Source organism: Embiotoca jacksoni, unplaced genomic scaffold (genome assembly GCF_022577435.1).
Source record: "Embiotoca jacksoni isolate LCO1_2020_lvr unplaced genomic scaffold, fEmbJac1.0.p SCAF_85, whole genome shotgun sequence".
Taxonomy (NCBI): Eukaryota; Metazoa; Chordata; class Actinopteri; family Embiotocidae; genus Embiotoca; species Embiotoca jacksoni.
Genome location: NW_027185442.1, coordinates 311238 through 325000, shown reverse-complemented (window position 1 = coordinate 325000; position 13763 = coordinate 311238). Strand labels below are relative to the sequence as shown.

General features: G+C 43.2%; 1 protein-coding gene across 1 annotated transcript in view; it reads left to right on the top strand.

Annotated features, from left to right (window-relative positions):
• The window catches only part of LOC138192403 (somatostatin-like receptor F_48D10.1), a 7968-nt gene extending 2543 nt beyond the window's left edge, over nt 1-5425 (top strand). The window contains exons 2-5 of the mRNA XM_069139779.1: nt 79-219; nt 446-718; nt 2427-2573; nt 3653-5425. Of these exons, the coding sequence (XP_068995880.1) occupies nt 79-219; nt 446-718; nt 2427-2573; nt 3653-3871 (780 nt within the window). The 3' untranslated portion in view covers nt 3872-5425. The remainder of the gene's footprint in view (nt 1-78; nt 220-445; nt 719-2426; nt 2574-3652) is intronic.
• The last annotated feature ends 8338 nt before the right edge of the window (nt 5426-13763 follow it).

Genomic DNA, 13763 nt, shown 5'->3' with positions numbered 1-13763 from the left:
CTTGACTGAGCTGATTATAATTAAATTTTAAATGTGCTATATTTTTTTTCTATTTGAATTTTCTTCATTGGCCTTCAGGACACATTTAATTCCTGCAACATGATCTGGCCAGAACCAAAAGACGTGTGGTCGACCGCCTTCATCCTCTACACCGCCACGGTGGGCTTCTTTGGGCCGCTGCTCATCATGTGCCTCTGTTACCTCCTGATCGTCATCAAGGTGTGTGTGTGTGTGTGTGAGAGAGAGAGAGAGAGTGTGTGTCGTCTGTCTGTCTGTCTGTCTGTCTGTCTGTCTGTCTGTGTGTGTGTCTGTGTGTGTGTGTGTGTGTGTGTGTGTGTGTGTAACCTAAATCAGCATGATTATCATTTTGTGAATCCTCATCATCATCACTCTGCTTCATCTCGTTCTCGTCACCATTAAAGTATCTGTGGTGTTTTGAATGCAGGTGAAGTCTTCGGGCGCCCGGGCAGGTTTCACTAAACGCCGGCGTTCAGAGCGGAAGGTGACGCGGATGGTGGTGGTGATCGTGGTGGTGTTTGTGCTCTGCTGGCTGCCGTTCTTCATCATCAACATCATCAATCTGGTGGTCATCATCCCGGAGTCCAGCGCCACAGCTGGCATGTACTTCTTCGCGGTCATCCTGTCCTACGCCAACTCTTGCGCCAACCCGGTGCTGTACGGCTTCCTCTCAGACAACTTCAAAGAGAGCTTCAGAAAAGTAGGCAGAATGTCTTCTGGCTAAAACAACTGTGCTGGCGAGACTTTAAAAAGACCATTTGGGAAATAAATTCACATTTGATTTCTTGCAGAAGATCAGATGACAGAAGATTGATAGCACTCATGTCTGTTTCAAAATGAAGTGACAGCCAGGAGCGAGTTGGCATGAAGATCCTGTGATCACTGAGAGACATTGTGAATTCTTCATGACTCATTCTGCCGTTAGTACAGATGGCATCTAGTTTGGGATGTGTTGAGCACAGACATCCAAAGGCTGTTGCAGCACTTCATTGGTGTTTCAAGTAACATGGGATAGATGGTTTTTTTTTATATATATGTGAGAAACTAAACAGCAAACTAATCCAGGAAAGTACCAGCCAAATAAAATAAGATCACAAGAAAGTCATTGGATTGAATTTACAGGTTCCCTTTGTGTTGTCACGCTTTAAAAACACTGACAGGTAAAGGATGGTGTTTACGTCACTTCCTGCCTCGCAGCTCCAGCGAAAGTCCACATAGAGCCGAGTAACAAAATGGACCATTAAATAATAAGAGTCTGCTGGTTCTGCTTTCTTGTTTCTGTGACATTAAAAAGAATCGACATTATACGAATAGTCTCCAATAAGCACTGTTGCAGGTGTGTTTTTGACTAGAAACCTGCTGTTGATCAGGTGAAGCATCTCGATCCCATCAAACAGGCTGGTCGCCTTCAAACTTGTAACTGCTTGCAGGAGGTGAAGCGCACGCAGACCTGCTACGTCTTCTTCCAACAGCATTCAGCTGGATCACAGTTCCTTCCTTCCTCAGAGAACAAACTGAAAAACACGTTTTATCATCACATACGCATCTTATTGGATAACAGCATCATTCAGTAATCAACCTTCATCTGTGTCACCTGCATTATAACCAACATGTCTTTGCTCCACATGTTGTAGCACCATCTGGTGGTCAAATCTAAACAAGCCAGAAAGAGCAAACAAAATAAAAATCAAAAGATCAATTTTAGAATAATTTCCATTGAATTGTATCAAAGTTAAATAACAGTTCAACTTGTCGGACCTTTAATGTCGCCTTCCTGCTTCCTGCCATTTGCTTTCTCATCTCGTGAGAGCGCAGACTGGAAATTCTGGAGCTCCATTTAGAAAGTGTTTTATGAAAAGTGAAAGCTTCCCTCCTGATATTGCTGTTATTGATCCCGCAGATATGAAGTTGTTTGGTGAAACTCGCTGTTTTAAATTGAATTGAATGCAGAGACCAAAATAAAGCATGAGTTTGTTGCAATGTGGGTAAGAAGAAGAATTATGAAATGTGCAGTATGGCTTACTTTATAAATTATTTTTCTCTGCAGTTTAATTTCTAACAACACAGCCATCCACAAACTTACTGAAACAGATTATTGGTTTGAACATACATTGTCTTTTTTTTCTTCTAAAAATCAAAACATATTTCAATAGAACAATACAAAAGCTGCTAAAAGAGTCACATGTCGTAGCTTTAACGTCTCAGTGAATAAGACTTGGATGCAGAACTTTACTCCAGCTTGGTTGTTAAATGCTGTCGTCCAAGAGCAGCTGATCTGTGGACCTTCAACCGAATGCTTGTTGCTGTTTCTTGGGGATGTCTGACATGAGGACACTGACATGAGGACACTGACATGAGGACACTGACATGAGGACACTGACATGACACCTGTTGTTGTGTCCCGGCAGGTTCTGTGTGTGAGGAGTGTGAGGTGCACCGCTAACGGCGTCGACGACGGCGACCCGAGCGCGCCGCACAGCGAGAAAACCACCGCGCACGACTGCATCCTGCTTTCACCTCGGAACCAGGTGTACCACCATCCTCAGAACAGCCAGGTAACCTGTGAGTGTGTGTGTGAGTGTGTGTGAGTGTGTGTGTGAGTGTGTGTGAGTGTGTGTGAGTGTGTGTGTGTGTGTGTGTGTGTGTGTGTGGTGTGTGTGTGTGTGTGAGTCAGTGTGTGTGTGAGAGCGGCTAATTAAGCGGATGGTGAATTAAAGCTGCCGTCATGGTGATGATGATCCAAACTCTGAGAGCTGGAGAGAGAGAGGATGAGATGAGGTTCAGTGACAAAAGGAAAAAGCTTCACCTGAGTGCAGCTACATCTTTTCCAATCAGATAAGTAGAGATGAATAGAAAAGCAGTGAGGCACATTAGACGAACACACTGGCTGCAGAGAAGCTACAAATTCTAAAACGTGGATTCTTCACACACTCAACATGACAATGCAGAAGATCTCTACAATCAGCACAGGAAACCCAAGATTAGTGTCAATAATTCAGCATCTGACCAAATGTGAAGTCTGGTCACAATCTCCCCTTCTGTTCCTGACTTATGGAGAACGGGACGCACGTAAAGTAACAGTGAATCTGACCTTTGACCTCCAAAACCGTACCAATTCATCTTTGAGTCCACGTGAACATTTGTGCCACATTAGAAAAAGGTTTCCCTGCAGGAGTTTCTGAGATCTTGGGACTCAGAAACATAACGTCTCCAGCTGGAGCGTCTGCGTCGTTGCACAAGTATTAAATGGCAGCAATAAAGTTATGATTGTGACTCACTATTTTTTTCTGGTTGCCATCTAAATTGCTGCATAAACTGATTTGTGATCAGCACAAAGGAAGCGACAGGTTAAAGTGCCGCTGAGTGCCGACAGGTGGGGATGACGGACCGTTAGCAGGTGATACCGGTGATGTGAAACCTGTAAATTGGAGTACGATTGAGACCAATGAGGAGAATTGCAAGTTTAAACATGTCGACTCATCCAAGTAGCCCAGAGTTGAAATAACTTCCTTCTCTGTGTTCCCACCTTTAAAACCTTCCTTATCTTTATCAACTGGCCACCGCTCCTTTGTTTCCCTACAACTTCCCGTTTCATGTCCGTCTGACGCTCCTCCTCTTCATCTACTCTCTTAAGATCTCGCCCGCCTGTCACACGGCAGCAGACCTGCACCGCTCCGCCCCTTTGCCTCAATTTCCTCCAACCTGTCCAGGACCCGGACCCACCGCTACCATGGTAACCTCCACAGCAGCCGCCATCGTAACCTCCGCGGTGACCACGGCTGAACCTCCCACCGTCACGGCCCTGACTACACCCTCCTCCTCCTCCGCCTCCAGAGCTCCACAGGAAAAGTAGACGGATGCTTTTCTGTGGTTAATATTTACAAATCCATTCCTCTGACTATTATTTGACTTACACATACACGCTCATTAAAAATGCATTTCATCAAATATGCTCTGCGTTGGTGAAACAGCCTCATGTATATTTTTGTTTGAAAACCCTATTTTCTTTCCAGCATTCTGACATAAGTGCCTTTTTCAGATTCTATCTGCAATCATCTCAACCACTAAATGAACACAGAAACATTTCCTGCCTTCTCTCCCTTTATGTTCATCCACGTCACGTAACCTGTGAGAATGTATTTACTTAAGAACCAAAAATAGACATTGAGGACTTTTTTGAAGTCAACGGATAAGATTTCCTGCAGGTACCTAATATCAGAAGTCTATATGGGCATTGCAGGGTTATTTAGTGAAACATATGAGAAATATTTTCAGATTAAAATCCCGCCTACTACAGCTTTAATCGAACAGCACAATCATGCTCTAATTCAATATTAATCTTTTTTCATTTGAAGCTCCCACTCATTTCTGTTTACTCACCTTTAATTTGTAAATCATGATCAATGAACCCGACATCTGTACAGCTTTGTGAAAATACTTTATATACTGTTTGTAATTTCAGAAAACACTCAGCCAGCATTGAACAAAAAGGTCTTTGTACATCTGCCTCTTCGATTGTGTGTCTGTATGCTTGTGTGTTACGTGTGATGTGTGTGCATGTACATGAGAAGCTTTTTTGCATATATCTTTGTATTAGTTTTCTCTCTTCATAAGCCTGAGGATGCTTTATAGCCGCATATGTTGCTGGTGTTATTGCTTGCTTTGCTCAGTGCCTCTTTTACTGTTCTGTAGAAGCTCCATTAGATCAGGCTTAAAGCACCTGTGGACTTTGTAACTGTGTTTCCTCGAAGCTTTTATATATTACATATCATGTGTAGTTTTAGGGACCGGATGGAGAGGATTTACCGCAACCACAGGATATCCTTTTTTATGATTGACTAGTAGGTGCAATTTAAAATTGTATTCAGGTCAAACACATGAACAACACAAGAAACCATAGCAACAATACATTAATTATTCACAATTTAACGCTAAAACAGAATAAAGTAAAGAAGTATTTTGGTGTTATCGTATAATACTGTATCATTGCTTATGTATAGTTTTAATGTTTTCTGGTCATAATATCTTTGAATCAAACAAAGTGTCCCTTTATAAAAACAGACATTAGGATGACTCAAAAAAAGCTAAATACATTCAAATCACTCATGAATGGGATCAGCTGTCGCACACATTAGACTTCAAATGAGTTTGGACTTTTTCAGCCACCTTTCATTTGTATAAAGTGGGGAAATTAATTAGTGGCCCACAGAAGCTAAAGGCTAAAAATAGAGTGGCGGCAAAGACTAATGGAAGAAAAAAAAGATTAAAGGTTGTTCATTATAAAGGCTTTTACATGCAAATACAGCAAATGTGTTGTTTATTTAACTGATTTGTACTGTTGTTCAGATGTGTCAGTGCTAAATGTTGTTTAGGTTTATTTGGAATAAAATGGTGTGATCAAAAATCAGACACTTGTGTTTGCTGTTCTTTGGCTTCATAAATGTACCAATAGAGTAACGTAAAAAGTCTCCACTACAGGCAAAAGATATGGAGGAATGATCCTACTTAAATCAAATTAAATAAGTATTAGCAGCAAATGTAGTTCATCAATGTTTTCAAGTAAAAGTACTGGTTTGGTCCATCTGACTGAAATATTCTTAACTCAAGGTATACTTATAATATAACATATATAATAACTTTTCCAGGGCTTTCAATTGTATCCTCGGTAAATTTAACTCTACAGGTGTCATCAGACAAAGTAGGAACATTAACAACACAATTCAGTCGCAGCTTCGGGAAAACATCAAAATCATCAAGCAGGAGTGAACGGACGGCTCGACGAAGAAGCAAACATTCTTGACCATCTTTGACAACGGCATCATAGACATAAAATGTCTGGATGTAAAGTTTCCAGGCCTGATGTGGAAGTGCGTTAAAGTACAATACCACTAAGGGCCACTAGGGGCTGGTTCCAATAGACTCCATTCAAAAAGCATCAACGTCTCTCGTGAAATACAGAGTCAATAAATGTTTTCCACAAGTCATTGTGGCGTCATTAGCTAAAGTTATTCCTTCTGAAAATAATTCTATCATTAATTACATATTAGGCCTCAGAGGTGTGTTGAGCGGCGTGCCTGGTTTGATTGACATGCGGTGCAGTCAGGTTTCAGGTATAAGTGGCTGGACATAGTGTCCTCCCATTCTCATCCAACTCCACCCTCTAAATGGTGACTATACTGCTCCAAAAACAAATATGTTGTATGTTGCACCACCATTTTAACTTGAATAATTAATACTTTAACTCAGACAAGGAGAGAAATGGAAGAAATTACATCCTTCTACCATAACTGACTCACTGTGTCTTTTCCCAGAAAGGTCTTTGTAGACAGCCCTTCTTTGTAATGACCACAGACTGCATGTCAGGTCGACTCTCCTTCACTACTAAAGATTAGGTTAGGTTAGGTTAGATTAGGTTAGGTTAGGTTAGGTTAGGTTAGGTTAGGTTAGGTTAGGTTAGGTTAGGTTAGGTTAGGTTAGGTTAGGTAGTTACTTTATTAATCCCTGAGGGGAAATTTTTTCGCTACAGCAGCATACAGGAAGCAATAAGATAATAATAGAATAATAGAAAAGCAATAAAATAGCAGTAAAAAAATATTAAATATAAAATATAAAATGCACAGTATATACAGTGCAGTATATATCTATATATATTATATACAAACAACCAAGAAACACAGTCAACAGTGTTATTGTTGTGTGATGGATTTTGCCAGAGGTGAGTTATTGTACAGTCTTATTGCGGTCGGCAGGAATGATCTCCTGTACCTGGATTGATCTCCTGTATCAGGAATGATCTCCTGTATCTGGATTGATCTCCTGTATCTGGAATGATCTCCTGTATCTGGATTGATCTCCTGTATCAGGAATGATCTCCTATATCTGGAATGATCTCCTGTATCAGGAATGATCTCCTGTATCTAGAATGATCTCCTGTATCTGGAATGATCTCCTGTATCAGGAATGATCTCCTGTATCTAGAATGATCTCCTGTATCTGGAATGATCTCCTGTGTCAGGAATGATCTCCTGTATCTGGAATGATCTCCTGTATCAGGAATGATCTCCTGTATCTAGAATGATCTCCTGTATCAGGAATGATCTCCTGTATCAGGAATGATCTCCTGTATCTGGAATGATCTCCTGTATCAGGAATGATCTCCTGTATCTGGAATGATCTCCTGTGTCTGGAATGATCTCCTGTATCAGGAATGATCTCATGTATCTGGAATGATCTCCTGTATCTGGAATGATCTCCTGTATCATCTGGAATGATCTCCTGTATCAGGAATGATCTCCTGTATCAGGAATGATCTTCTGTATCTGGAATGATCTCCTGTATCATCTGGAATGATCTCCTGTATCAGGAATGATCTTCTGTATCTGGAATGATCTCCTGTATCAGGAATGATCTCCTGTATCAGGAATGATCTCCTGTATCTGGAATGATCTCCTGTATCAGGAATGATCTCCTGTATCATCTGGAATGATCTCCTGTATCAGGAATGATCTCCTGTATCATCTGGAATGATCTCCTGTATCAGGAATGATCTTCTGTATCTGGAATGATCTCCTGTATCAGGAATGATCTCCTGTATCTGGAATGATCTCCTGTATCAGGAATGATCTCCTGTATCAGGAATGATCTCCTGTATCTGGAATGATCTCCTGTATCAGGAATGATCTCCTGTATCTGTCCTTGTGACAGCAGCTGGAGGAGTCTTTTAGAGAAAGTGCTCCTCTGTCCCTGCAGCAGGTGGAGAGGGTGGTCAGGATTATCCAATATGGATAATAGTTTGTTCAGCGTCCTCCTCTCCACCACCTTTTCCAGACTGTCCAGTTTGTAGCTGATGATGGAGCCGGCCTTCTTCACCAGTTAGTTAAGTCTGTTGGTGTCTCCGGCTCCAATGCTGCCCCCCCCCCCCACCCCTCCACCTCTCTCCCCCAGCAGACCACAGCAAAGTACAATGCACTGGCCACAACAGACTGGTAGAACATTTCCAACATCTTGCTGCACACATTGAAGGATCGAAGTTTCCTCAAGAAAAAGAGTCGACTCATCCCCTTCTTGTAGACAGCGTTGATGTTGGTCTTCCAGTTCAGTCTGTTATCGATGGAGACACCAGGTACTTGTACTCCTCCACCATGTCCACCTCCTCTCCCAGAACTCTCAGCGGTTGTGAACTCTTTAAGAACACATTATATTATTATTATGTTATGCTGACAATATGGTTTCAATGGTTTATTGGTTTAGCTGTCAGCAGGATTTTTTGCAAAATTCATAATCACTTTACATGAAATTTGGTGGATAGACCTGCTACTGGTCAAATAAATAGGAATTAGATTTAGTTGGAGATGAGGACAAATAGCAGGAAGAAATACGTTGCTGAAAACCCTTCAATTATGTTTATCAATATCTATGTGAATCTTTGATATTTTTGAGAAGGTAACAATTAATGAGGTAGTTCACTACTTTTGGTTGGCTGACCCACCATCTCAAGCACCAGTGGTATCACTTGTATTTCCATAATCATCGGCAAATACCGGCTCCTAACATTTTTGTTTAAAGAGAAATGTCATTCTGCCTTCGAAACATTCAAAATATCAGTGTTTTTGAACTGTTTAACAAAAAATGTATCAGGTTCCCTGTCTGACCCTGGTGTGTCTCCCTCTATTTTGTCCCCAATCACCTCTCCTCATGTGTGCTGTCATTCCCTTGTCTGTTTGTTATTGTGTCCCCATGTGTTCTGTGTCCTCCTCTCCCCGCCTCCTGTCACCTCCCATGGCCACACCCCTCACCGGTCTGAACAGCTGCCACCACTCCCACTGATCACCACCTGCAGGTTGCTCATTTCACTGATCACCTCCCTGGACTATATCAACCCGGTTCCTGCAGTCATTAGTTGTCGGTCCATACTGCCAGTCACCCACAATCTGTCGTCCGTCCCTGTGTCCCTGTGTCAGCTCCAGCACTGGTATCTAACCCTTCTGCTACCAGTCAGTGCTACCCAGTCTGCTGCCCGCCCCCAAAGCTATGTCAGCTGGCTGTGGAGGACCTCAGGATTCCCCCAGTGGAGCCACGCCCTGCTGCGTTCATTCTGCCTGCCTGCCTACCTTCCTGCCAGCCGGACTGCCGTGGCCACGGCTCTCTGACATTGCCTGGACCAGAGCTGGTGCGTGCATCGCCCCCCGACCCAGGAGGAGAAGAGATATTAGGTACCTGACCTGTACCAATAAATACTGTTTTTTGAACCTTATCCTGCCTGTTACCTGAGTCTGCGTTTGGGTCCAGTCCACTCCGCCTCACAACAAAATGAATTGGTTATCAGCTGTCTATGATTGCAAAAAAATTAAATAATAAAGATCAAAAGAAGCCATATCTTTGAGAGTGACAGCAGGTTCAAGCATTTGTGTCTTTTTATGTTCCTTCCAGGCTGCGCTGCAGTAAAACGGTCTAATAATAACCTGTTTGCTGCTGATTATCAACCCAATTATCACTTCAGAAAAAATATGTTTCTCAATTCTCTGCAGTCTTTTTAGTCCAATTATCGGCAGCGCAATGGACAGTATTTTAATTACATATTCATACATCTGAATCAGTAATTTACAAGTCCAAAGTCATGAACCATAGTCATCACATTAATCATCTACAAACTTCCTGCTGGAATATAATGTAGACGTTTTAATTTGTCAACGGTGAGCTCAATGTGCTCGTTGCTTCTTTATAAGATTACGACTGACATAAATGATGTGCCACTCAAATGGCCTTCAAAGCTTATTGTACTGTTTGCTCCCCTGCAGAAAGCTTTGTTTCTGGATTAAGACTTCAAGTCAACCTCCCGGGGTTTGACTGGAGCAGCATATCTTTCTTCATATTTGGAGGCTGAGTGACAATCAAAAGAATCAGCATGAAGCCCTATTAACATTATCCTAAAGAAGAGCAAAGGAATGAAGCTAAGTGAGATTCTAGCAGTTATAAAAAGGCAGGAAGTATATAAATGTAGAAAATGATTTGTAAATTTATATTTTAAGCTTACAGACCCGAAATAGAAAAGGGATAGCATCTTTGACAGTACAGAGACAGAAATGTTTCAGTTCCTACAGGTTCGAGGCCACAGTAATGAATAGAGTATTCAGATAAAGTAGTAATAAAATATTTTATGATTAAAACACGTGTGTCTGTCACTCAAATCATAAAATTAAAGTCACAATATGAGCGTATGAGCACACAATAATTAAAATGACAGTTTCATCAGCATACAGGTGGTATTTCTACAAGTTTATTGTGATAACTTGTGTAATCAAGTATTTTCTGCAAATGTTGAGACTGATATTCATTCTTCATTCAACAAAAAAATACCAAAACCTCCATTAAGTCGCTGTTCCAGAGCTTCATGAGAGATGAAGCTGTTGTCAGAAAAGAGCAGATTGTCCAACGTCCTCTTTTTAGAGGATGTCTAGAAACACCGTTTACATGACAGTTCAGCCACTCTGAAGGATCGACCAATCAGAGAGCAGGTAAGTGATGATGAGGTGGAGCGTTTGTTTGGAAACAATGGTGATCGAAGTCGAGCGAGATGAAGTGATGACAACATTTGTAGCAGATATGGAGGATCGAAGTTGGAGCTCACAGCGAGGAAGTGCTTCTGGGTTAACAGCTGCACATCAGGTAACATGTGGTGCTCAATGCTGATTGGTTAAAGGTTGTTCCAATAGTTTTAAAACACCCATTAGGATGTGAAGAGTGGAAACAATCCCCAGTGGAGCGTTGTCAGATCAAAAGAATCCAAAAAGTGAATTTGGAAAATGAATCTAGTAGTTTCAGGACATCTTGTGTTGCATCGCACCAAGAACCTAATATGAAGCAGCAGTTCATTGGCATCAGAACAGCAAGAAATCAGAACAGAGAACCTGCCTCTGTCTGTTTAATAGAAAAATATGGCTGCATTCCCAAAATGGCACATCCCTATTATTCACAGGAAGTGATCCAACTGAACAAACCTGTCACCTGAATAGAAGCAAATCAAAACCTTAACTCACCAACGTCACTGCTGCTGCAGATTATATGTTGACACATGCTGTCTGTTCACCGTCGTAGTGGATCACCGGCTTCACTTAGAGTCGCATCACCAAAATGAAGAACAGCCCCGTGGGATTCTCGGCCTGCTGGTGGTAACGTGAGATCAAGGAAGCTGCCCTGGTGCTATTTTCTACGTGGTTTTGAAAGCCTGCTTAGTTTGACCTTTAGCTCAGCTTTTTTGGAACAAACAAGCTTGGACACCCACATGAGCATGTAGGCCGGAAACACCACTGAGGCTTTTACAACTGTTGTTGTGAAGACATGTAGTAAGAGGGAGATAGAAAGGATGAGCATGCAGCATTTATGAATTTCAATAGAAAGAGCAGCGAGGGATCCATGTGAGGTGTTGGTCTCCTGCCACTGTCTGAAAACCATTGATGGGAGAATTATCAGCAGGTGAACACAAGCAAACACGCTTACAAACATTTCACCTCTTCTATTACTTCTGCAGCTGAGACCATTGATCTGCATGGTTTTGTCTTCTTTCTAAACACATATTTGTTGCATTTCTTCTCATCCCCTCTTACTCCTCTTCGTTCCCTCCATGTGAAGCATTGTTAGTTTTCCAACTCACGCCGACCAGCTTGTCTGAACTGCAGTACTTGCTTTTTCCTTTCTCCGTTTCCTGTGCTGTCCATCGCTTCCTTTGGCAGCTCATCTGCCACTCTTTGTGTCCAGAGGGGCTCAAAGGGACGAGGAAGGTCTTCGGTCTGAGATGGAGTTCAGATTATACGAGTCCTCTCTTCCCTGCCAATCAATCACAGGTCCATTACTTTCAATCCATGAAGCCCCATCAGTGAAATGATGAAACAACAACGGAGATGCGTCACTCATTTCTACTCTCAAATAGAGTTAAAGAGTCCCGACACAAACTGTTTGTGTTTCCTTGAAGATGCTTGTTGTCTGGGCTTTGAGAGTCAAACACTCTGGAAAAGGAAATGCCTTTGAAAAGCAGCAATGTGACGCTCATGGAGCCGGAGGGAGCAATAACTCATGAGAAAGTCTTCATAGTTCCATCAGTTGATCGATATCAGCAGTCTGACCTCGAGTCCGACTTTCAACATCAAGTTCAGCTGTGATGTTCGGAGGCGTCTGAGAAAGTTATAACCTGCTATGACCTGTGTTGTGATTTGCTGCTGAAATGAAATTGAATTGAATTGAATAATTTTATTTTATTAGGTTATTTTGGTGCAAATAACCTAAACTGGCGTGACGGTACTTTGGTTGTCCAACATGACAACACGCCTGAACAAGGCACTGAAAACACAAAAGTGTCTCACAACACAATCAGAGTCCATCAGAGTCCAACGAACTAGACCACACTAAAGACCCCCCACTGAAGACCCCCACTGAAGACCCCCCCCTGAAAACCACCCACTGAAGACCCCCCCACTGAAGACCCCAGACTGAAGACCCCAGACTGTAGACCCCCCACTGAAGACCCCCCACTGAAGACCCCAGACTGAAGACCCCCCACTGAAGACACCCCACTGAAGACCCCAGCCTGAAGACCCCCCCCTGAAGATCCCCCACTGAAGACCCCAGCCTGAAGACCCCAGACTGAAACCCCCCCTGAAGACTCCCCACTGAAGACCCCAGACTGAAGACCCCAGACTGAACCCCCCCCTGAAGACCCCCCACTGAAGACCCCAGACTGAAGACCCCAGACTGAACCCCCCCTGAAGACCCCAGACTGAAGACCCCCCACTGAAGACCCCAGACTGAAACCCCCCCACTGAAGATACCCCACTGAAGACCCCCCTGAAGACCCCAGACTGAAGACCCCCCCCTCAAGACCCCAGCCTAAAGACCCCCCCCTGAAGACCCCCCACTGAAGACACCAGCCTGAAGACCCCCCCTGAAACCCCCCCCTAAAGATCCCCCCTGAAAACCCCCACCACTGAAGACCCCCAGACTGAAGACCCCCCCCTGAAGCCCCCCCTGAAGCCAGTTATGGCCGTATGTAGTTTAATGTTGCCGGCTTCCTCGTGTTAGCCGTTGGTTGCTAGGTGACACTTCATCCTCCGGAGCTTCTCCTGCCGGCGATGACCACATCGCTTTGTGTGTCACTTCCTGTTACGATGAGATCTTTAAAAGGGACGAAACATCTGCATATATGCTGCATGTCTCAAAGACAGAAGAGGAGGTGGAGCCGACTGAAACTCTTCCAGCTGTAGAGTGCTTGACAGCAAATGAAGAATTAAAGAGCAGAGAAGATCTCCACAGAGACGCCAAGAAGAAGAAGAGCTTTCAGATGAAACTACCAGAACCAACTCTGATTACAGGGACAGCTGGTAACCATGGTGACAGCTGCTCTCCTCCATTATTCCAACGGTCGCTGGTGTCTGGGGAAGAAGAGTCGACCTGAAGCCTCTGCAGAAAGAAACCTTGTTCCGTGTGTTGGTGTTGGTGCGTCCTTCGTTAAGAAGCTGAAGACCTCCTGGTGAGATGATGAGCTTGTTGAGGGATGAAAGGAGTGGAGGTGTCGCACTAAGAAAGGCCACGCTGTCGGCGGTCTGCGTTTATCACAGCTTCTGTCCATCCTTCTCTCCTCTGGAGGAAGACATCCTTTCTGTTTCTAACATTATGCTTCAAACTTTCATTTCTAATCAAGCTTGTAGTTCGGGATGCTCAGGTGACCTTCAGCGCTCTCCTCCATGTGTTTATAT